General features: G+C 32.2%; 1 protein-coding gene and 1 pseudogene across 3 annotated transcripts; both read right to left on the reverse strand.

Moving 5' to 3' along the window:
• Positions 1 to 3,172: 3,172 nt before the first annotated feature.
• On the reverse strand, positions 3,173 to 8,589 carry LOC107606815 (premnaspirodiene oxygenase pseudogene; annotated as a pseudogene). Its single transcript, XR_015892416.1, has 3 exons — positions 7,976 to 8,589; positions 6,553 to 7,376; positions 3,173 to 3,838 (listed from the first exon to the last, which is right to left on the reverse strand). The product of XR_015892416.1 is annotated as a premnaspirodiene oxygenase pseudogene (transcript).
• Positions 8,590 to 14,901: 6,312 nt separating this feature from the next.
• LOC107609313 (uncharacterized) lies at positions 14,902 to 19,805 on the reverse strand. 2 transcript variants are annotated; one of them, XM_088494150.1, is made up of 9 exons: positions 19,655 to 19,805; positions 18,841 to 19,142; positions 18,577 to 18,693; positions 18,052 to 18,245; positions 17,860 to 17,965; positions 17,616 to 17,763; positions 16,992 to 17,098; positions 15,708 to 15,874; positions 14,902 to 15,306 (listed from the first exon to the last, which is right to left on the reverse strand). In XM_088494150.1, the coding sequence occupies exons 2-9, from the start codon at positions 18,902 to 18,904 to the stop codon at positions 15,013 to 15,015; spliced, it is 1,197 nt and encodes a 398-aa protein (XP_088350276.1). In that variant the 5' UTR covers positions 18,905 to 19,142; positions 19,655 to 19,805; the 3' UTR covers positions 14,902 to 15,012. The 2 variants fall into 2 exon arrangements, with proteins under 2 accessions (XP_088350276.1, XP_016166710.1); XM_016311224.3 differs by lacking the exon at positions 19,655 to 19,805 and having other exon boundaries at positions 18,841 to 19,493.
• Between the last annotated feature and the right edge of the window lie 6,577 nt (positions 19,806 to 26,382).

Consider the following 26,382-nt stretch of genomic DNA (forward strand, 5'->3'; position numbering starts at 1 on the left):
ATGCACTTGCTGCCATTAGGAAGAGACGGGACCAGCCACAAGACTACGTGCACCCTTGGCTGTGTATGGAGTCAATCAGGAGGACTTATGCACATTGCATTCAACCAGTGCCAAGTTCAGAGTTCTGGGCCAGAACTGAATACACACAGCTAGACCCACCAATCATCAAAAGAGGGATTGGGCGCCCAAAGGTGCATAATCGGCAGAAAGACCCTGCAGAGCCAATGATGCAAGGGGGTAAGCTGAAGAAGTCGTTCTCTGTGTCTTGCAGCAAGTGTGGTGAGAAGGGCCATAATTACAAAACTTGCAAAGGAGCACCATCGAACCCAAATTGAAAACCGAAGACCAAAAATCCTAAGAAGAAGAAAGAGAGCACATCCCAAGCACTTGTATGTCTCCCTTTGTCACAGTCTGCTCCACCACCAGAGGTAAAATCATTTGGTTAATAATGGTATATTTGCTTATAAGATCCAGCAACTACTGTGTCCCTAGTGATTGTAGTTCAGACTTTAAAATGTCTTAGTACTTTAAACCTCAGGGATTTGTATGTCTTAGTAGCTGAATCTTGAAGGATTGATTTGTATTAGTATATGAATCCTGAGGGACTTATATGTCCTAACATTAAATTAATATAAATTTACCATTATTATCCAGGATCCTTCACACAGCCAACCACCGAGCTCAACAACACAGCAGCAACAACCTACTGTAACTATTTAACTTTTTGCACTTTATAAGCTGCTTAGTATATGCTCTGAGTACATACTGCTTGATTATGTTGGCATCTTATATGGCAGGTTCTGAGCGGAGCTGGTCCAACTGCGACGACAGTTGCCCCTGCTCTAGCAAGAGTTACAAGATCAACAATTGTATTAGGACCACCTGCGCCAACGGGTTCCAGTGCCAGGCCATCCACCCCAAATTTAAACCAGCCCTTCATGCCCCCAGGAAATGCTCCATCCATGGTCACCAGCACAGCTCGCCCTAAACAGCAAAAGTTCAGACCAAAACAGAAGATTTTCAGGCCACCTGCTCCACTTGCTCAAGCGCCACCACCTTCTAGCACACAGCACCAAGACGCAACTCACCAAGCCCCATCTAGCACACAGGCAGCTGCACAGCCTCAGCAGCTCCCACCCCCACAAGCAGATAAACCAACTGTCTCAGCGTCGAAGGAGTCCAACGAATGAAGCAACTCATGTCTTTTGTTATTTTGTGGCAAATATGTCCTGCGTAAACGTTTTTTTGTTTTACCCAGATATAACTATCTTTTTGTTGGGTATTAGCCAGTTTTTTTGGTTACATGTTTCTGGTTAAGTAAAAACTTGTCACTGGCTAGATGCCATACATGTGCAGACATTACTAGCCAAGTAGTCGTCCTTTTTTTTTATTGTCAGTTACAATGAACAATGTTTGGGTTCAAAGGTTTAATGCCAGTTACTCAGTGTTTAATTACCTGTGTTATTGCCAGCTTTCATTTTCTGCATTACATTGCAATATACAGGGTACAAGATTCATACATTTCTAGAAAGAATATGTTCAAATTTTTCCAAGCAACACGTAACAAAATTTATCATATTCAACCATCACTTAGTTCTTATAACGTAAAATACCAGCAATCAGGACAATTATAATCACATACATACACCATCTAACTGGATTTTTTTTGGATTCTAAAGCTACAATCCTCTTCTCTAAACAAATGATCTTTTTCTCCATGTCATGCTTCCATTCATCCTCTTCAACGTCACCTAATTCCTTCTCTGCCTGGAAACTTGAATCACTCAACCCAAGCCTTCCAATGTGCTCATCTAACCACAAAAAAAACTTGCAATGAGGTTGTCTCACCTGCACATATTCATTCCACAGATATCACCATGAAAACCTGGGTTACCCAAAACCCTAACACTAACAGATTCCCACAGTTATACATACCTTATAAAACGGACATCCGAGAAATAATCTGTTAGGGTTGCTGCTCGTCTTCGACATGAACATGATGGCATGTTCTCCACAGAAGCACTTCGGTGACACCCCATCTTTGCCATCCTTCCCCTTACGACCAGAACCTTCCGCGAATTGCTCTTCTCTTCCTACACCTCCACTCTTTCGAGAGCAACATGATACCCCATCCGATGCCATGCTCCCTTTCTTCGTTCACCATCTTCGCCCTTTCTGTGCAGACGAGGAAATAGGGTTCAAGATTTTGAAGGATTGGGGGTGGGGGAGAAACGGCGTCGTTTAAGGGGGCTGGGGACTAATCTGTCTCATTTTCAGAAAGTCATGCCAACGTGTTCCCCCATTACATCCACGTCAGAGCCACGACAGCCAACTCAGCACTTTCCGGCGGGGCTAACGGGTTGAGATTAACGGGGGGATAGATTTGTCCAAAAATTTGAAGGGTCAGGGACATCATTGTATTTTGCAATCATCAAGGACGAAAATGTCTTCTAAAATAAAGGTCAGGGACGGATTTGTCCTTTTCTCTAGAAATTATTTAAGCCAGTTGTTTCCAGGCCATCTTATTTATTTAGACGATCAAGTATTTATTATCAATGAGAAATAGATGGAACTATTAGAATTTATTATCTTTTATCATCATTTATTTATTAATTTAATTTTTTTAATTTATTTTTTTGAATCAATTAATTTAATAATATATTTTATTTATACTTTTAAGCATTGATTTGATGATCCTCTAACATTCTTGTTATAAAGAAAAAGTATATGGTATCAATATATTATCTGTTAATTTACTGTTAATAATAATTAAATATTATATTTTAAATATATGTATAAAGAGACACATCCTGAAAATACATCTATAAAGACACTTCTATTAGATACGGTCATAAAAAAGACATTTTTATTAAACACATCCACAAAAACACTTTCATTAAATATAATTATGAACAAAAAGTGGCAGAAGTTGATAGAAATACTATTGGTAACGTAGCGAGATTGTGTTATAAATTATAGGAAAAGTATGAGGAACCAATGGAATATTTATACAATGTGTACAATAGAAGTTTAGAGAGTATTAGAGATATAATCATTAGTGTTACCTTTTTCTATCAGCTGAAACTTTTGGGATGAGTGGTATCATGCATGGTATTAGAGCGTTAGATTTGAAAGGTTAAGAGTTCGAGTCTTGGTGAACCCCAAAATTAGTTTAAACTTTTGGGAAGATGTTTATTATCGCTAGTACTCGGATGGTTATAAAATTATTCCATGGAATTGGAACTAAAATAAGATCATTCTTCCTTCTTGCCGTGGTTCCCAAATCTTCAGTCATATCCATGTCTCCATTATTCGGAACTTGCCAATCGAAATAATACAAAAGTTGGGCAACACAAAGTTCAATACTTGAAACAGCGAAATACAAGCCTGGACATATCCTCCTCCCAGCACCAAAAGGTATGAACTCAAAATTGGAACCTTTGTAATCAATGGAACATTCTAGAAATCTTTCCGGACGGAAACTCTCAGCGTCGTCTTCTTCGCCACCCCAATACTTAGGATCTCTTCCGATGGCCCAAGCATTCACTATCACTTTGCTTCCTGCGGATATTGTGTACCCGTTGATCTCACAGGTCTCTCTACATTCTCTTGGTAGGAGTAGAGGTAACGGAGGGTGTAATCTCAGTGTCTCTTTGATAACCGCTTTAAGATAAGTTAATTCTTCAAGAGAACTACTACTACTCCATGATTCTTTGATGCCAATAGCTTTTCTAACTTCTTCTTGAGCTCTTGCCATTGCTTTTGGATTCTTCACTAACTCCGAAATTGCCCACTCTATCACTGCAGGTGATGTTTCAACTCCGGCACCAAACATATCCTGAGTCATGTAATATAACTAGTTGTTAAAGTCTTAGAGTAATGGTGTATATGCACTATTTTTATCTACATCGTTTATTTTTTTTTTAAATTATATAAATATAAAAAATGTATGAAAACATAAAAATAAGTTTTATACAAAAATGTAAAAAAATACAAAAACAAAAAAATACTAGAAAGGATTAATAAAATTTATTATTTTTGTCCAACAGTTAAACAATAATATCTTTAAAAGTGTGGACTGAAAATATGTTGTTAGATTGTTATATTAAAAAAATTAAATTAATGAGTGAAAATACTCAAAAAAAAAAATTTAAATAAAAAATCTTGGAAGCCTAATTAGGCATCCAATATTGTGGCCAACATTCAAAGAAAAAGAGAGCCACTCAAATAAAGATATTAAAAACGTATTTTTTTAAAAATATTTTTTATTAATTAAAATTTAATACATATAATCGATTAAAATGTGTTATTTTTGTTAAAATTAGATCAGACAAATTGATTTGGCCAAAAATTCAATAAACCAAACTTTGAACCAATCTAAATTAATATTATTTTTTATAGAGACAATAACCCTATTATAAAAAATGATTAAAATATTCTTTATATATATATATATATATATATATATATATATTTAATTTTAAAAATCCTAAATCCTAACCCTATAACGATACAGAGAAAAAAGAAAAGGATTAGAATTTAGAGTTCTCAATATATATATATATATATATATATATATATATATATATATATATATATATATATATAAATATAATAAGAGTATTTTAGTCATTTTTATAATAGGGATATTATAATTATTTTTTATAAAAAAATATTAATTTAGACCGGTTCAAGATATAGTTTACCGATTTTTTGGCAAATCAATTTATCTGATCTAATTTTGATAAAAATAACATGATTTAATCAGTTATATGTATTGAATTTTAATTACTTAAAAACATCTTTAAAAAAAGACGTTTTAAACGTTTTTATCTGAGTGACTCCAAAAAAAAATCTAAAACTCTTAAAAATAAAAATATTCAAAATTTAATTAAAAAAATTTAAAATTCAAACTCAATAAAAAATTATTTTTAACATATTTTATATTATAGTTATTTAACAATTTACTATAATATTAGTTTAAATTAGCTATTATAGTATTAATTCTCTAACGCTGCGTATGGTTTTAGAAATAGGACACTGAGACATAAACACAAAATTGTGTTTAACAGATGAGATATGGACAGAGACAATGTGTCCAAAAATATTGAATTAGTGTATTTTGTGTTCATCCTGACAGAAATGATACGAAGACACTAACAAGAAATACAACTTATTTTTTATTTTTTCTTTCATTATTCTTATTAATTTTTCATAATTACATTTATTATTATATTTTTTGTCTCAAAATTTTTTAATAAAAAAATGAGAATAAATTGAATTTTCATAATTCATTCTAATTTATCACCAAATAGAATACAAAAACACAGAATTTTGTATCTCTATCCTTTGTGTCTTGTTCTCAATATCTTATTTTATAACAGAAAGAAATGCAGCCTAACATTACACTTATATTAAAAATAGTGAAATATCATTTTTGGTTCTTATATATTCATGCACGAATGTCATAAATACTACGATGGAGATGATGAGTCACAAATCCTAACATCTAAAGGTGACAAATGGAGAAGTTCGCTCCACCCCGCTAAAAGCCTGCCATCTGACTAAATGGTGGACTAAATTCGTTAAATTTTTTTTAACTATTAAATATTAAACAATATATATAATTTCACAACCATTTCAATAAATTTATAATTTTTAAAAATATAAAAAAAATTATAATTTTTAAATTCACAACTATTAAAGTCTTTATAATTATAAATATGTAATAAACATAATTATAAACCAAATTTTTTGAAATAAAATATAAAACTAACATTGTCCAAAACAAAACAAACATTATCCAAAACATATAATTAAACATCTTCAAGTTTATAATCAATCAAACATAAAACATAATCCAAAATATAACTTAGAACATCTTCAATTATCTTTTCATCCTCTTGTAGATCAGTAACATCATAGAAATTTGTAAAAAATTGGTCCTAACAACAAAAAAAAAACGCCAAATCTGGCGGTAAAGCTTGTCCCGCTCCACCAAAACCCACAAATTAGGTAGTGTGGGCTAGGCGGGCTTTTTAAGTTTGGCGGTCTCAAATTTCCAGCTCAACCTGCTTTTTTGACAGGTTATGCTGGCCGGCGCGGCAGGTTTCGACCCATTTGTCACCCCTACTAACATCCAATAAAAAGAAATAAAATGAAAATAGTTCTATTAGAGAACCAATTATGGATGAAACCAACTTTAGCTAATTAGTTAAAAAATATGTCTGTTATATAAAAAAAGAAAAAGTCTAGGGCCAACAACTTTTTCAAATTCTGACCAGTATGTAACTAGCAAGGAAAAGTGAGCCATTCGATGAAATCTTACACCAATTTTAAACCATTAAAATTATCATTTATGGCTATTTGATGGCTACAAATCACAAAAGTTGCTCCCCCTAGCATTTCTCATAAAAAATATTATATTATCCTAATTTTTTGAACTTTAAAATAAAAAATAAAAAATAGTATACTTAATTGGCTTATAGTATAGTTAGTTTGCTAGACTTTTGGAAATGAAAAATCATAAAAGAAAAAAATATATATACTTACAAAAATAATAGCTTTGACATTGTTCATTGTCAAAGGAGACTCAAAGGCAAAGGCGCCAGGATCTTCAACAAGATTTAGGAGAATAGAAAGAAGATCTTCTACTTTAGATTCATCACTACCACCATTTCTCTTATTTCTTACTTTATCCCTGATGATGTTTTCAATAATCATATCAAATTCTTTATGTAATTTTTCCGCTTCATACTGAACTCCACTTATGAGATGGAGCCATGTGTAAGATGGAAAAAGATCAAATATAACGAATAAACGTTCGGCAATCTTCCCAAGATTTTTCATCAATAAAATGAACTCTTGTTCGTCCTTGCACTTTTCGCCAAAAGTTGCCCTAGAAGTGATTGCACTTGTCATGGACACAGCTTTCTTACTAAGATTAACACAAGATCCAGTGAATTAGCAAAAGCCCATGTTATCAAATTCATTACCTCTTCTTCTCTTATTGATTTGAATGAACGGACACGTTTATGACTAAGAAGTTCCATTGAGGATATTTTTCTTAGTTGTTTCCAATAGTTGCCGTATCGCGCCGTGGCTATGTCTGTAGAACCATAGCACAAGATATCTGCACCAAATTGTCTAGGCCGTTCGGCGAAGATAGCATCGTAGGTTTTAAATAATTGTTTGGCAATTTCTGGAGAAGAAACCACCATGATTGATGCTTCGCCGAGCTTAAGGTGCATGAGAGGACCATGCTTTCGTGCTAAGTCTCTCATGCGATGATGGGTTAAAGATCTTCCAAAGAAATGGTGTATGCTACCGATTAGAGGTAGTGTCCATGGCCCGGGAGGAGGGCTTGGTGTTGTTTTCTTCGCTACCAATTTGAAAACTTGTGATATGAAAAGGATGAAGCTTATTATTAATGAAAATAAAATAAAGAAGGGTAAAGAAGAGATTAAGGATGAGGAGTGATGATGTTCCATGAGGAAATTAAATGTGTTGAGAAAGAGAGTTAGTGCTTCTATATTTATAGAGTACGAAACGGATGCATGAATAAATATGATTTGTAAAAGGAATTATAATGCTTTTTTTTATTAAGAGTTCCATTTTAATGCTATACAGTTGTGTAATAATTACAACCAACCTTATTTTTATATCCTTAATACTATCAATATAAAAAGTAGTTATTTTTGTTAATATGATGTAATTAAATTTACATATAAAACGATTTTAAATTGAGAGTATATCAAAATTAAATTCTTTTATTAAATAAAATAAAGTAAAATACTAAAATGGATCATAAAAAATTATAACGCTGAAAAATATAACCATAAAAAAAATTAAAATTAATTTATAACTATAAAAAATGAAATTTCATAAACAGAATTATCAAAATTTTAAAAATTTATCAAAAATTTTTAAATTATCTTTCTACTCTAACCTAATCATTTTCAAATTCTAATCTCACCTCATTTTCATTCTCTAACCCTAAAACAGGGAGATGTTCGTTTGGCTCGCTACACTGGCTTTGCAACTCACTCGTCGATCTCCCTGCTCCCAAAAATTCATTGGAATTGGAAGCACATGCCATATCAATATTAACCTCTTCCTTTCCCTGTTCGTTTCAGGGTTATTTACCCTTTTAAATTTTGTGTGCTTGTTCTTGGCATAACACTTACAAAACACAAACGAAACAACTGTAACGAAAAACATAGTAATAATGGCTATATCTATAATTCAACCAGACGAAAGCAAAATACCACTCAAAGAAACGTTCTTCAACTCAACATTGTGGTCAGCGCAATGGGTACAAAGTCGGTTAATTGGTTATTGCGAAGCTGCAAATCGAACAAATCAGTGTAGTTATTGACAAATTCAGAATGAAATTCGTAAAATGATTCTTCTGAAACCGCACCTGCTTCAAGTGCGTCATTAACGCAAATACATCAGCGGTGTCGGTAAATCCAATGCTATCGTTCTGGTGGCTGAGGGAGAAGACCTTTACGGAGCGGCGGAAGCGGGTGAGTTTGAGGGAGAGGGAGGGGAAGGTGGTGGTGGAGAGGGAGAGAGAGAGGGAGAGGATAGGTTTTAGGTGGGTGAGGAAGGATCTTAAACTGCGTTTGTTTTATAGAATAGGACAAGATAAGATACTAAAGATACAAAATTTGTGTGCTTTTATATCCTATTTGATGATTAATTAGAACAAATTATGAAAATATAATTTATTTTTATTTTTTTTATTCAAAAAATCTGAGACGAAAAATATAATAATAAAAAATCGGTCCTGTTATATTACCAACAGCATTTCTACCAATTTCTGCCAATTCTTATTTATAACTGTGTTTAATGGAAGTGTCTTCATGGATGTCTCTAATAAAAATATTTTTTTTATGGATGTGCTTAATAAAAATGCCTTTATAAATATATTTTTTAAATGTGCCTCTTTATATATGTGTTTAAAACATAATAATTAATTATTGTTGGTAATAAGTTGGCAGATAATATGTTGGTACCCTATACTTTTTCATAAAAAATATAATTATAAAAAATTAACAAAAATAATAAAAGAAAAAATAAAATATAAATTGTGTTTCTTGTTAATATCTCTGTGTCCTTGTCAGAATGGATACAAAATACACTAATTTAGTGTTTCTAAATATATTGTCTCTATCTCAGTGTCTTGTCTCGGTAAGGTAATGTTTGGTTAGTGGGTGTGTCTACACTATTCAGTGTACCTCTAATAAGTTGAGACACAAAATTAATATTGAGACACGAATTATTTTGACAATTTTATCCTCCATTATTTTCCTCTCCATTTCAACTTCTGTCTCTTCTCTCTTCATGGCCAACCAAACAGAATCTCTTTTTCCCTTCCTTCTTCTCCCCATTTGAACTTCTGTTTCTTCTCTCTTCATGGCCAACCAACATCCTCTTAGCTACTGTCTCACTTCCTCCTCATACTCTCTAGATTGGATCTCTGTCTTCGTCCTTCTTCCAAATTTCCAGATCTGCAACTTATGTCTCTGTTATGTCGTAAGGGAGTCTCTATCATTGATCCATCGTGCCTCCATCTTCATCTCTATTCATCTTTCTATATATTGGCCCCTTTCTGTATTTTTTTCTTAAAATAAAGTTTTATTTTTTTTGTTTTTTATTATTAATCTATGCTATTTTTTTAAAAAAATTATAGTCTGAATACTATGAACAATTTTTTTTGTTGGAATATCTCACCTTTCAATTAATTTTTTAATTTGATATTCCATTGTTTCATAGTCGCTTCAACAACTTAAAATTGACCCAAGAAATTTAAAATGAAAATCATGCCAATTAATTATTTGTTGTTTAATTAGGAAGATATGATTAAATTTGTTGTTAAAATTACTAGAATTTTTGTTATCTATATTTTTTTTATGAATAGAGATGGAAAAAAGAATTAGTGTAGCTGTTGAAAAAATATAGATAGTGATAATAGTGGTAAAGGTAGATGATGAGGGTATTATTGACTTTTTAAAGTTTAATGTGTTTTATGTATGTTCTTTGCCAAACATAAAATATGTACACATATATTGTGTGTCTATGTCTATATAATTCATGTTTCTATGTCCATATCTTATGCTATATACTAAACAAATGGAGCCTAAACAGATGCAGGTTTGGATTGAAGGGAGTGAGGTTTTAATAGTAGTGTAAAAGTGACGTCATTATTTTTAAAGATGATGTGAAATTAGAATTTGAGAGTGATTAAGTTAAAGTAGAGTAATAATTTAAGAATTTTTGATAGATTTTTAAAGTTTAGATAATTATATCTGTAAAATTTCATTTTTTATGATTATAAGTTAATTTTAATTTTTTTATGATCAGATTTGTTAGCATTATAATTTTTTATGGTCAATTTTAATACTTTATTCAATAAAATAATATTTTATGTATTTATTATTTCATACATAATGTTAACATATATTATTTTACTATATGTTGTGCACTTTAATTTATTTTATGGAATAGAATGAATACAAATGATAAAATCTTTTAGAATAAATTAAAGGTTAATTTATTATACGAAAATTTTACATGTATTAGCAAGCTAGTTTTTGCTGGCAAACTATTTATTTGAATTAAATATTTTCAACTGAAGAAATAAACTCACAATAACATCTTAGAAACTTGAAAACTTCATTAACTACTAACAAATAATGATAATTAAAAAAACTTTAGATCATGCATCCATGAGACTTGCATGACAATAATAATAATAAGAAGAGTTCTATGGTGTCGATGGAAAAAAAATCTACACCTGTAGATATAATATTATGTGGCAAGCTTCTTAAACGAACATGTTTTGGTTGGCCATAATCACAAATTCAGCTGATAGAACATTAGATAAAGGAAAAGCAGCGATTTTGCAATTGTACTGCTGTAGAAAAATTAATAAGTGTAATTAAATGCTAATTATTTTTGGGCTGTTGGGACTATTGGACAAGTTTTATTTTTTTTCTGTGTATGTGGTCATGAGTGGATTTTAGGTTTGGGTCACAATTTTTTATGCAAGTGTTGAGAAAAAAAATTTTTTGTGGGTAAAAATTAGTCAAAGATAGTATTAAAAAGAAAATGGGCTAAAAATTTTTTGGACTTATTCGGGTTAATCGATTTTTTAATTTTCAAGGAATGTGGCTAAGCTTCTGTAACTGTTGTTTTGTTATGGTGTTCTCATAAGATGGAAGGAATTGTATATTGTTAAATGGAAAAAGAAAACAAAAGGATGTAGTGCATTGTTTTGATATTTAACCTAAAAAATTAAATAAATAAATAAAGAAATATGTGACGTATGTTACTAATAAGAGAGTAAAATCATATTTAAGACAAAAAAATAATATTTTTATAATTTTTTGAATGTTATTCTTTATTAGTGTGTTGTTAGTAATTATTTATATAGCATAAATTTGCATAGTTTCAGTGAACTATAAAAATAAAGAATTTCTTTTAAACATTACGTATCTCATATTAATAATGTAAATGAAATCGTTATGAGTACATAATTTATTATAATATTTATGAAAGGCGTTCAAAAAAAATAAATACAGATATTTAACACTTTTTTTCGTTTATATTTTTATTCATCCGAATAAAGATATGAGTTTGTAATTTTTTTTCTTATTGTTCTTATTTTTATTAATGTTTTTAATATTAACAGTTACTATGTTATTGTGAACAGCAGTGGACACTCACATGAGATATGAGTGCAAGTCGTATGGGAATGTATCTTACACGTATATAAAATGGGTTTATAATGAGTTAGGATCAGATTTGAGAGAAGTTTAGCCACATTCCTTTTTAATGCTATCTTTGACTAATTTTTATCTACAAAAATTTTTTTTCTGCACACTTACATAAAAAATTGTGACCCAAACTCAAAACCCACTCATAACCACATACATAAAAAAAAAAATAAAACTTACCCAATAGTTCCCAACAGCCCAAAAATAATTAACATCTAATTACACTAATTAACTTTTTTATAATATGTAGTATAACTGCAAAATTATTGTTTCTTCTTTACCTAGTATTTTATCAGCTGAATTTATGACTATAACCAACTAAAATATATTCATCTAAAAAATTTACCACATAATATTTGTATTTTATCAGCTGAATTTATGACTATAACCAACTAAAATATATTCATCTAAAAAATTTACCACATAATATTTACAGGTGTGGATTTTTTTTTTTCATCCACACCATAAAACTTTCCTAATAATAAACCACATGGGTAGTGCTCTTTATTTATATGTCTCGTATAGTTGGATGCTTGGGTTGACTTAGAAGTTAGAATACGATACCATATGTTTCATGTTTCTTCAATATAAAATACCTACACTTTGCGTGTGTGTATATATATTATAGGTTCCTTGTGATCCCATATATATTCATGGGATATGATGCCTTCAATAGCGGTTAAAACTTAAAGTCTATGCTTTGACAAAATCAATTATTAAAATCATATTAATTTAGATTTATCTGAATTTTATTTTTTGCAAATCGTATAGATTAAATTAAATTTTGAATTTATTTTTTAAAATTAATCTAATCCAATTTAAATCGCATAATATGTTATAATATTATTATTTTATTATATTTACAATTTTATTTATAATATATTCAATCTGTTATACATTTTATATTATTTATATATTATTATTATTTAATAAATATTTTATATTTAAAATAATTTTTATTTATTTATTTTAATTAAACTATACTTTTATTTTTATTGTTATGTTATTCTTGATTTTTTAAGATATTGAGATTTATTATGTTATTATTGGTTATTTAAAATTTGATATTAAAACTTGTCATGCATATTTAATTTTTTTAATTTACAAACGTAAATCCAATTCAATCCAAACCGCTTAAAATTGGATCGGATTGGATTAGATTTTTTTTAAAATATCTAATCTAAACTGTACTGCAAGTAGAATTTATTTTTAGATCAAATGAATTTTTTTTTATTTAAAACCAATCCAAATCGCACTCCCTATTGACTTGCAATAACTAGTGAAATAAATAGGCACTACGTGCAACAAATATGATCTTAAACAACAGCCAAAAACTATTGCTATAGATCAAAAAACCATTTTCAAAACTTTAAGCAACATTTTAGTAACCATTTTTGAATTGTTCTATATGCGGTCATTATCAATAATAATAGCTAGACAACGATTTTTTATCTAAGACGATGACAATAAAAACAAAACGTTGCCCTTATTTTTCTAATAAACAACTATTTCACAGCAATTTTTAAAAAAGGTTTTTAGCGAGTTTCTATAATTATACAACAGTTTAGAATCATAATTAGATAGATAACAGTTTTACACTATTGCAATTCTATTACTAATTTAGTCTTTGTGTTACGATTTTTGACAACAATTTTTTATAGTTATATTTTTTTTATTCCCAATGATTTTTTCACGTTGGATTGAAATTAATATTTCAACTAATTTTTTTAATTTAGTATCAATAAATAACCTTAACTATTTGAATTAAATTATTAATAAAAACTCATTCTAAGGTTGATTAGAGTAGTACTAATAACGGAGATGACCGAAAATTTTTTTGCTTAACAGCACCCATGCAATATATGAAAAAGATTAAGGATTTAAAATATAAAATAATTTATTATATAATTTTTTAATTAGTGGAAATATATATATATATTGCTCTCAACTAAATTTGCATAATGTTTAATTTTTAATTCTTACTTCATTTAAATTATTTAATATTGTAGTTTTTAACTTTGTACATACAAAATTACAAAATATATAATGCAGCCTTCTAACTTCTAAACCCATTATTTCAACCTTTTTCTTTTCAAAATTAGGAGTGAGACTCGAATCTGAAATTTTTAGGGTTGTGTTTGTTTCTGAGAACATGACAGGATAAGACACTGAGAACATGATAGGACAAGATACTATAGACAGACAAAATTTTGTGTTCTTATATTCTGTTTGGTAATAAAGTAGAACAAATTATGAAAATCCAATTTATTCTCTTTTTTTTTCATTCAAAAAATTTGAGATGAAAAATATAATAATAAAAAATATAATTATGAAAAATTAACAAAATAATGAAAGAAAAAATAAAAAATAAGTTGTGTCTCTTGTTAGTGTTTCTGTGTCCTTCCTGTCAGGATGGACACAAAATACACTAATTCAATGTCTCTGGACACATTGTTTCTGTCCATGTCTCTCCTGTCAAATACGATTTTGTGTTTTTGTGTCCCTGTCTTAGTGTCCTGTCTCTGTAAACAAACGCAGCCTAGGTGAGGATAGAGAGACTATACCATTTGAACTATGGACCTGTTTGGGAAGTTTCAAAAGTAACTTTTTTAAACTTTTCACTTATAAAAAGTAATAGTATTAATGTCTGATGCAATTTTTAAAACCAAATTGCAGTTTTCTAAGAAGTTATTTAAGAGTTTATAAAGAAGTTAAAAAAAATGACTTCTCTTATAATACTACTACTTTTTATCATATTTCTATAAAATAAGCACTTTTAGAACTAAAAATCCAAACACAAAATAATTTATTTATAAGCTATTTTTAATATAGTCATTTATTGTTTAAACTATTTTTTCAAAAGAAGCTGTTTACTCAAAACGGGCCACATAGCTCGTTGGCTTATTTCAACTTTTGTTATTTGTCTTCCCACATATAAATTATATAAACAGATGAAATTCAAATTTGGAGCAGATTTTATTTTATTTACAAGGAAATTATTATTGTTTATTTGAAATTCAGCAAAATCTGTATATTTTTTCGTACCATCGCAATTTCTATATATACTTGGTTACTTTTATATTAGAAAAGATCCAAAATTCCAACACTTATAAGATGGTTAACCAAGTCAACTAAGATCATGTTGAATGATCATCAATTGAACAATTTTGCGTATCGAAATCATGTTATATACCATGTTAGAAAATAAATTTGATTAAAAAAGGTGACATTAGTCCTCTTTTCCTCTGTGAATGTCAACTATATACCTATTTAAACTTTGGCCAAATGTGTGTGTGGAGAATGAATCAACCACATGCTTTCTAGCTTCTCTACCCATTCTTTCAGCCTCTTTGGGATCTTTTATGAATTTGGCCATTGCAGAAGAAAACTCTTCTGGTATAGGATCACAAAGGAATCCTGTTTCATCATTCTTCACACTCTCCAATGGTCCACCACTATTGCATGCAATAACAGGTTTGTATGCTGCCATCGCCTCCACCGGAACAATGCCAAAATGCTCATCCTGCATCAAAGTATATTACGTATGACCAACTTTTCTTCATCCAACTTCATGAAAAAGAGTTCTTTGGTGCTCCTCAAGTAAATGAGCTTTGATCCATACACTACTTGCCACATCAGTGAATACCGGTGGCTAGGTGGACAACCACGATTTTAAATTGCAGTTGTAGTCTTTCCACAACTGCACCACCCTGCAATTGCAACCACAAACACCAACTGGCACAATGTGCATTGCATCATAATCGACAAAATAACTGCAATTGCAACAACCACAACTGCAATTTAAAACCTTGGCAATAAGGGTGACACACATTCACTAATGTGGCAAATAATGTATAGATCAAAGGAAGAAAATTTTTGGCTCAAGAAAACACCTAAATTTTTCTTTTACAATGTTTCCCAAACCTTTGGAGTGTAAATAACACACAGGCATTCCGAGAGTAGGGCATTCCTTTCAGTGGTAGAGCAAGAGGTGATGAATCTTATTCTATTAGAGACACCTTCTCTTTCAGCTAAAGCCTTAAGCTCTTCTAAGTATTCCACATTCTCCTTCAACCGTATGTCAAAGCCACCTGGAACAATTTATGACAACTGATTTTGCATTCTCATATTGCATCTAAACATGTGCTCCAACATGAAATGCATGAAATAATTATGATATGGACGGTTCAGACTTAGGACTATTGTACAATACTAGTAAGAAAAGTTTCTATTTTATGCACCTCTGGGCTATTTTCTTAGCGTGGTCTATCTTATCCTACTAGGTAGGTCGGCTACATGGATGAAGTCATGAAGCGCAGTGCTGCATAATTTTTACCCAGTTGATATTTTTTCTCTCAGCTAGATACCTGGATTAGTATCTCAAGTTTGAGTTTGAGTTACATTATTGTTACACAAACATAAGAACAGAGTAACAAGAAATGATTTAATTATATCATTAACATGTAATAAATTAATTTTCACAAGATTTGCTCATTCCTCATATTTCCAGCTCAAGATTTGAATGAATCCACTTCTTTGACTGTGTGATATTAGAAAAAAAAAATTTGTGCCATTCATTTCTAAAATACCAGGTCAAAATTATGAAAATAAATTAAGTTTCATTTTTTTTTTTTGCTGTCTATTCACTATCCAAGAGAAAAGTATATGACCTAATAGTGCATAACAATATGAAGCAACAAATCTTTAACAATACATATTAATTTCTTCTCTTAAACAATATTTAAGAACTTACAATACCTACTACTAACCAACTCATTATAAATAAAAGGTCAACAATGATGCCAGACAATATGTTGATGCCGTTTCTACATCAATTATGAAATGAATGAATTGAAACCCTATGACAAATGCTACCTAATACAGGTGATTGAGAAATTGATGCCCCATAATTTACAAAACATGATACAACTCCAAACACCATTGTGCAGAACAATAATCTCTTTACTCACAGAAACAAACTCAACACATAAGCTAACCAGCATAGAGATAAAATAATTCTAGAACCTCACACACAGCAAAGATAGTTTTCTTAACAGTCATTTATATATTGCAGATACCAATATAGCACACTCCAGTCTAAGGCATATAATCCTAAATATAGTCCCAAGGATAATGCATGTAAAATCAACCATGATATCTATGGATCTATCATCAGGAGTACAAAAGTCATATGCAAAAGATGCTCACCTGCAATAGTCAAAGAAGCTTCAGGCGAATGAAGCATAGCAAAAGCTGAAATTGCTAATTCTATGTTCTTCTTCCTTTCAAAGCGGTTAATGGAAAGAAAGTTCAGCCTGCAACAACATATACAACACAAAACTAAGACTAATATATTATATAATATGATACAAATGGCTATATAGGTTTCATTAGTCACGTATGGCAGAGATGAGGATGCTGAGATAGATGAGCGGTCAGACACGTATGGACAAAATAAAAAATGAAGATATAAGAGAGTTGGAATAGCGCCTATTGTAGAAAATATGGTAGAATCTCGTCTCAGATGGTTCGAACATGTGGGAAGAAGATTAGCAGAGCACCCTATTAGAAGGGTGGATGAGATAGAAGGTGAACAGGTGGCGAATAGAAGAGGAAGACTTAAAAAGACCATACATGAGGTGATCAAAGAAGATCTACGTGTCAACAGTCTCACTGTAGACATGTTACATTATGGGCGCAATGCGTCGTTGGATTCATGTAACCGCCCCACCTAGTGGGACGAGGCTTTGTTGTTATATGGGTTTCATTCAGAGCCAGCTCAACATTTCAACAATAAAAAAAGCAACATATATCTATAAACATGTCATTTACTTAAAGGAACTGGGTTCTTTGAACTGATCCACATTAACTGCAGGGTACAGAACAGCTGGTCGAATCCCTTTGGCATTGAGATGTATAAAAGTATTCGCGAAAGTAGAAGCAGTGAAGTTGCTGTTAACAAGTATCAAATCAGCCATTCCTGAAATTTGAAAATGTTTCATAAGATCCATAATTCAGTACATATGTGAGTAAAGAAGTTCAGAGAAACAGATCAAACAGGGACACAAGGTTCAACCAGTTGTGACTTCTTCTACATAGTCTATCGGTATCCGATACAACTTCCGGAGGAAAGTGGTATGTTGAGCCAGCAACAAGTCGGGAAAATGACAATAGAATACAATCTACCAAGGAAACAAACAAATGAATCACTATGAATATGTCAAACCTCGAAGTTTGCACACTATTCTTTGGACTTATTTGTTTCTACCTTTGCTGATCTTTTAAGTTTTAAGATGGGAATGACTACGGAGACCTGATCAGCAATTATAACATCAAACGAAGGCCACAAAAATAGCATACAGAAAGCAACAAATAGGCACCGGAGGTAAGCACACAATGCATGAAGACGGTAGAATACATGCCGGGGAAGAAAGGAACCATACACGGTAACTGGAAAGGTACCTGAAACACAATCACAAGCCAAACCATATCTCAAGGGCAACACAACAACTCTGCCATGAAAGTATAAGTAAGTTTGAGACACATAATCAGCCAGGAGCAACCCTTAGAAATAGTTTATCATAAACATGTAAAATTGTAAATTAATGATCGATATGTATGAGAATGTACCATTAAAAATACTGTTACATAGATTGAAACTGCTTTATGCATCATTTCAAGCAGGAACCTTGGGTTAGAAAATAATTTACTTTGAAGGATAATGCAATAAACCAGGACTAGCTACGAAGTTCCCAATCCCGTGTTTGTTTGTGTGTGTGAGAGAGAGAATCACCAGAAATAGTTTCCTCAAAGCATCGATTTTTATCATGGTGTGCAGCAAAAATATGAACTTTATGGCCATGGGATGCAAGCTCAACAGCTGCATCCACAATCAATCTTTCAGCTCCACCTACCAAAATAAGATTATAGAAGAATCGAAGTCCAATCAATTACAAGTATTCACCATAAAACCAAATCAAATAAAAGGAACTTAAGCCATGAAATTGTTGATCATAAATAGAATTATTAGCGTTTGGAGGATAATGGGGCTAAATACCTATGCCGAGATCAGGGTGAATAATAGCGATGTTGAGCTCTGAAGTTGCTTTACCCTTTGCCATGGTGGTGAATTAGATCAGAACTTTGCGATAAGAGAAACAAATTCCAGCAATGGTTGGGATTTCTGGCGAACGGAGAACGAAAGGGTTGTTTCGCCGTTGAAGTGTTGCTGGACCAGCAGCTAGAGGAGGAGAACGGTGCGTCGGAGACTCTGAAGCATAGTTATCAAAATCGAACCGATCAAGCTACTGAGTTACTAAATCAATTGCTGGGTCAGTGGTTCAATCAGTTGATTCAATCCTACATAAATAAAAAATATAAAATAATCAATAGAATCTATATAAACATAGACAAATAATAATACTATAAGCAGACTGAATAATTGCATTTGAATGTCAAACTTAAAAACTATAAATAGGTCTTGAACCATATGCATAATTATGGGTGTTTAGTTTGCGGTTTGTTTCGGTTTTTCAGAAAAAACCATTCAAACTAATCATACATAAATATTTGATTTAGTTTGATTCAGTATTTTTTGTGAGACCAACCGAACCAATTAAAAATGGATTAATTTGGTTCGGTTTTTCGGTTTTACAAGAAAAAAAAGTTCTGCAGAAAATCTTTATACTTAATGCCATCTTTACCGCTTTTTTCAAAACAAAACAGCAAAGAATCATAAGAAGAAAAAAAATTCAGCATAAAAAACAGTAAAGAACCAATAATTAGAGAATAAGAAATTAAATATATGTAGTCTATGCATATGTAGCATAGCTTAAGAGGGAATACAAACACCGAACAACAGGAGAGCATACCAATTTAAAGTTTCTATTCCTCTGCATAAAATATATTTTCTTGTCAATACAATAGCTGAGCCCATAAGTATGCCTTGTATGTTCTATTTCCCACAAAGTTGCAAATAAGAACATTTATCCTTTAAAATTGTGAAATTGCTCTCCTTATTTGACCTGCAGTATAGAAAGTGAGTAATTGAGGATTTGGAGACAACGTCTTGCTGAAGTTTAACTATTCGACCACGAAGTATTACGAATGCAATTATTATAGATTTAAAAAGGGAAAAATCTGAAGGGATCAAGTTCCCTTGCCTCTTTTATGTTTTGTTATGAAAAGTAGGTGGCTAATGAAGAAGAAAACCGCCAAACCTACATAGGATTTCAATATAATTCTTGCTTGAGTATAATTAGCTATGTTCTTTCAATTTATATTTTGTGGAGCAGATCATGTATAGAAGCTGATGTGCTTGTCACTTGTGTTTAGTTTATATTCTTGTTATGGTTATATTTTAGGACAAAAAGTATCTAATGTGATTTATTAAAACAGCCTGGCCCCTCTGTATCATCATGAATTCCTCACTTAATTAATAAGGAAGGTAATATTCTGATAGATCTGCATATTCAAACATGTCTTTGGAATATTTATCTTCATACCCAATGTCATTTTTACCAAACCGAAAAAAAACCCTGCAAAATTTTATGTTTTTGGTTTTTTGGATTTTCGATTTGTTAGGTTATTAGATGTTTTTTGGTTTCCATCAAATTTTGTTTGGATGGAATCGATTTTGAACATTTCTATGTATAATATTTAGAATAATCAGAAACAACGTTTATTCGAATTACCTACTAATAGCCAATGAATTATATCTCAAATGACATAATTTTTCCATACTCACTTAGAGGTTGCAGGTTCGAATCTCTCTATCTTTAGTAAAAAAGAAAAAAAAAACTTGATACGAAAAAAACTTAATCCGCATAACTTAATTCACATTTCTATGCCGTGGATGCATGCACGACACGTGTTGGAGGAAGAGTGTTGAACGGATTTTAGATTTAGGGTTTAGAGCCTTTAAAATGAAAAACGGCGGAGGAAGAAGAATAGAAGGTTTAGAATTTAATTTTATAAAAAAAAAATTGTTCGTGATTTTACGTTACCTGAAGAATATATTATTAAATATTTGAATCATCCTCAATGAACAAGTTTTTTTTTTAATTTTACGATAAATGAATATATTTATTTATATTTTATTTATTTTTGTTTGAATTTTATTTTTTTATCATTATTATTAAACTGTTATTATTATTACCGTTATGGCTATTATTATTGCAATATTATTATTATTATTATTATTATTATTATTATTATTATAATAATGTTTATGATAATGATAATAATTTATTATTTGTTTTTAATAATTTATTATTATCTTTTAATAATTTATTATTATTTTTCATGATAATAATACTGTTTAATAACTGTTATAATTATTTATTAATATTTTATTAACAAAGTATTTTTTTAAAAACAAAAAATGATGATACGGATCAGAAGATTATTATTATTATTATTATTATTATTATTATTATTAGTAATCAGGGGCGGTGCTAAGTACAAGGAAAAGGGGCAATGACCCCCTAATTTTAATTTTTTACATGTAAATTATATGTAAATTTTAGTTTAACCCCTTAAATTTTTATTTTAGTCTTATTTTATTGTATAAATATTTTTTGCTCCCCTCTAATATTTCTTCTAGCTCCGCCCTTGTTAGTAACCGTATTATTATTATTATTATTATTATTATTATTATTATTATTATTATTATTATTATTATTATTATTATTAGTGTTTTCGGTTTATCGAAGTAGTTATTATGATTAGTATAGTGTTAAATGTTTATAATAATGTCTATGATAACATTTTATGATACTGTTAGTTATGCTGTTCGTATTATTATTATTTTGTTGTTATTATTAATTATTTGAATACATTATTAATTGTTATTGTTAAAAAATTATTAGTATTAGTATTAATATTATTGTGTTAGTTATTGTTAATAGTTAAGAAGTAATATGAATAAATATTGAGTTAATAGTTAAAATCGTCTCCGAAAGATATCTTGATCTCCATTTTCATCCCCAAAAGATAAATTTAATCAAAATCGTCTTCGAAAGATTTAAAATTAATCATGTTAATCCCTCCATCCATTCTATCATTAACAGTGTTAAATTAGAGCCCCAACCCAACGATCCAACAGCTTTCCTTCTCCTCTACCCGTCTCAGCCTCCATGCCAATTCCAACAGCTGTTGCCTCTTCGTCGATGCCGTTCTTCCAGTAATGGTCTTTATTCCAACTTGGCGGTGTCCATAGAAGAGCACAGAGGAAGACCAACACAAGCAGAGCAGATCGGTGCAAGTTGCAGTGGAGAAAGAGACCACGTTCCACCAGAAGCCAGCAGTGATGATTGAGGAAGAGAATAGAGAGGAGTTAGAGGGCGCAATCACAGCGATCTCTGCATCATTGGGTGGAGGGTGTTCCGCAAAGCAGCAACTACCTATTCCCAAAATGCCAACCTCTCAATCGGATTCAAATGCTTAACATAAAACTAACTAATATTTTGATTACCAACAACACTAGTCCCTGCAGCATTCTCAGCACCACGTTTCTGCTTGTTAATGTCTTCCTTTGTGTGAGACGCATGTACCAAATCAGAAGGCACGGTGGTCTTGTAGTTCTTATGATTTTCTTTGGTTCCATCTGTGGTGGCAACCACCCTGTCACCACCCCTGGGAGACTTGGAACAAATACCCCTATATATTATATCAAAGTTTCAATCTTTGAGCAACTAGAATTTTGGGATTGAAATCCCAAAAAACAAAAAATGGGTATAAAATAGCAAGTGTATATGTTCATCTAAATCAGGAATCAATAGAGAAGAATGGTTTCAGTGTTGGTGGCGAAAAGAATAATAGAAAGGGAGGGAAGAGGAGGAGAAAAGGAATTCTGGGATTGGAACAAAGAGAAGAACTGCGGGCAAGAACCAGCAGCATCGTGGTAGAGGAACGTACAAGGACTGACGGCGACGTGGAACACCTTGCAGGGTAACGGCGTGGTGGAGCTTCAGGTAGAAGATGAAGAAGCTGTTGAATGTGGGAAGAAGGAACACTGTTTTTTGCTGGGTTTGGGTTTGGGTTGGATTGCAAGTGGGTATGATCCGGATCTGGTTTGGGTTGGGTTGTCAAGCTAACTGCCACGTCAGCAAACTTAACGTCGTTAGTGATAGAATGGACAGAGGGATTAACGATTAATTTTAAATCTTTTGAAGACAATTTTGATTAAATTTATCTTTCGGGGATGAAAATGGAGATCGGAGTATCTTTCAGAGGCGATTTTAGCTATTAACCCAATAAATATTATTTTCACTTTGCAGGCAATCAGAAATTTGTTGCTTAGAAAGCTTGATCCGTCGGATACCTTTAACGAGAGAGCTGCGTCGACACTAGGATTAACTGGGTTTCAACACATTTCGCGAGTTGGTGAAATGAGAGGCCATTCTGCATTCCTAAGTGCCTTGGTGGAACGATAGAGGCCAGAAACCCACACGTTTCACCTTCCAGTGGGCGAAGTGACAGTAACGCTAAAAGACGTGACACATATACTTGGCCTCCAGGTTAACAGGGAGCCCGTCACGGGTAGATCGGATAGCAATCACCAGCTTTTGGTGGAGAACTGCATCGCTTGTTTTGGTTGGCAGCCAGGTCCGGACGATCACGTCTTGGGTAAGGTAAATCTTGCATGAGTCCGGCGGTGCAGAGATACTAAACCGTGTGACACGCAGGAGTCTATTGAGCGGTACGTCAGGGCTCACATTTTCTGCGTAGTTGGTACAATGGTATTTCCAGATAAGTCTACCACGTCTTTGAACTCAAAGTTTTTGCCTTTACTTCGAGATTTCCACCGGATTCGACAATACAGTTGGGGAGTAGCTAGTCTGGCACATCTATACAGATCATTCTGTCGTGCATTACGGTACAACGCAATAGGCACACTATTTTGATTCCCATCTTGTGCAACCGCAACTAGAAGTGCACCTTTATATTTTTCGTACAGGTGTGTTCCATCAACCTGCACCAATGGCTTGTAATGTTTGAAAGCTACAATATACAGATAGAAGCTCCAAAAAATATGATGGAGAAATCTTACACCTTGAACCTCCTCATTCTCATGGTAAATGGGGAGCGTTTTGATTTAAACACTAGACCTTGACATCTTCGCAGTCATTGCCTTCAACCAAACTGGCAGAGTTTGGTAAGAAACTTCCTAATCACCAAAAACTTTTGCGACAGACTTCTACTTTGCCAACCAAGCCTTTCCGTAACTTACAGTATAGTTGAACCTAGATTGAACTTCTGCAATAATAGACTTCACCTTTATCGACAGGTCTGCTTTGACCAACGGCCTAATAGCATCTGCAATTGTGTCTTGAGTTCAACTTGGCATGATCTTGTGAAATCGTGCCCATTGTGCACGTGTGTTTGCCATTATATATCTTGATCTCCTAACAAGCTTTCTTTCGAATCAAGCTAGCTCGGATAAGCCAATCGCATCCTGCACCATAACCCTTGTATTTCGCATAGAATGTCTACGGCTCAGACTCATACACAGTGTAATCAACTCCTCTAGAGATAGTATAGCTTTTGATTGCAGATATCACCAACTTTTTAGAACCAAATTCTATTCTGACACTAAATCACTGATGGTTATCAGTGTCTAAGAGAAGGGGGGTTGAATCTTAGGCTCCTTTTCTGCTGAATATTACTTTTTGCTTTTTCAAAGAAACTTAGGAGATATTTTTGCTTTTGTCTTGTAACGAATTGAAAGAAACTTTAATTTTTGTCTCCTGAGTAACAAAACCAGAAGTGAAGTAGAGAAGAAGAAGTGACACACAGATGTATCCTGATTCAGGTACCTAGTCCAATGTAGCCTACATCCACTCTCCATCACAACAATGATAGAATTTCACTATCTTTCAATAGAATTACATTCACTAATTCTTCCTAGGATCTACCCAATCCTATCTGGGACAAATCTAGATTCTAACCCAATCTGAACTTGACTAGACCTCAATCTAGCTTTCAAAAGCAAAGTGCTAACCCAACTTGTAAGGGAATCCCCTCAAGATCATGACAATAAAACAAAAATACATTCAAAGGATTTTTGAGATAATTATGGCTTTTTCTCCAAGTTTAACTCTCTGTCTTTTTTCACTCATTGGATTTTTCTTACAAAATCTCACATTTTGCCTTTTACCAATGAAACACAGATAGACTAAACTAAGAAAAAAAATATTCAATGAAAACCATGAAGGAGAAGAATAAACAGCTCAAAGAGTTATAGGAACCCAAACGTGTGCTCTCACTCCTTGCTCCAATCCTTGGCCGTTCACCCCTATTATATAGGGGTGAAGCTTCCAGGGCTTGAAACCTTCCTCAGCACATGTTGGTTCTTTTCTCCCAATATACAGATGCAGCAGCGGCGTTCACAGAGGAGAGAGAGGGTAGAAGCAGTGACATGCAACTATACCTTCAATCTTCTCTTTCAACCTTTTTCTTCAAGAATCTTAAATCTGAGTCGTGGGTTCTTGCTTTGGCTCCAAGTTTGTTTATTGACCGTAGATTCCAAGCAAAGCACCATTGACTTCACCTTCTTCGTATTTTCCAGAACGGTTCTTGTGACCCAGTTGGTTTCTTCAATAATTCTTTTTGTGATTCTCCTTTTTGAAGAAATCTTCCCTCTTGTAGTCTTGAAGCATGCTTGAAATTGGTAACAACCCTTTTGTTCTTCACCGAACCCTAGTGGCAGAACTTTTCTATTCTTTCTTTCTTCTTTGTTCAAAGAGTGATGTGATAGATGAGGAAGGAGAGAGAAGAGAGAGTTTGGCTTTTCGGTGGATGAAGTGAATATAATGAATTCAATTGAAATGAAATAATGTTATGTGATGGTTCCAATGAAATGGAATTTAAATCACTTAGTTACTGTCTAAGTGAATGAATAGATTTAAATGTTGACCACCGTTAGACTTTGGTTTTATTATGGGCTTGCTTTCTATCTTTCATTATTTGACTAGAGGCTTGTTTGTTTCATCCAAGAATTATTTGTGATTGTAGTAATTATATATCCTTGAAGTGTGTATTTGGGCTTGAGCATTTGCTTCTTGGACCAATTGTTTTTTTCCCCTTTTTATTTTTGCTTTTGTTCTGATAAGAAACATTTGTAATGGAGCAAATAACCTGTGGGTCATGATTGTATGTAGGTGAGCCATATGTCATTCGTGCTTGTTTTATTTCTTCTTGGGCCAATGTGATTAATTTATTTTCTGCACACTAAACAAAATACATCACACAAACAATTAAATAATAGCCCAATAATGTTTAGTCATCATCTTAATCATAGTTTAATTCTCTAAAGTAGTCAACACTCATCATCTTCCATTGCAACGTTGCTTTCACTTACGATATGTGCACCACCATTAGTCAGAGAAGGCAAATAAAATACACACTAGTGGTAACTTGAATTAATAATCATAACATACCCATATTCGCATACTCAGAAAATTCTGGGGCATGCATGGCTTCGAGATCCAGAGTCCGCATAAAAGACGGAACACCAAAGGGTTACCAGTTAACAATCGCATCCGTTTCATTTTGCCCCGCTGGATTGCCTGCCAAGTCTCCGTCATCGTTTTCGTCA

The sequence above is a fragment of the Arachis ipaensis genome, chromosome B7 (assembly GCF_059453495.1).
Source record: "Arachis ipaensis isolate K30076 ecotype BB chromosome B7, ASM5945349v1, whole genome shotgun sequence".
NCBI classification, from domain to species: Eukaryota; Viridiplantae; Streptophyta; class Magnoliopsida; order Fabales; family Fabaceae; genus Arachis; species Arachis ipaensis.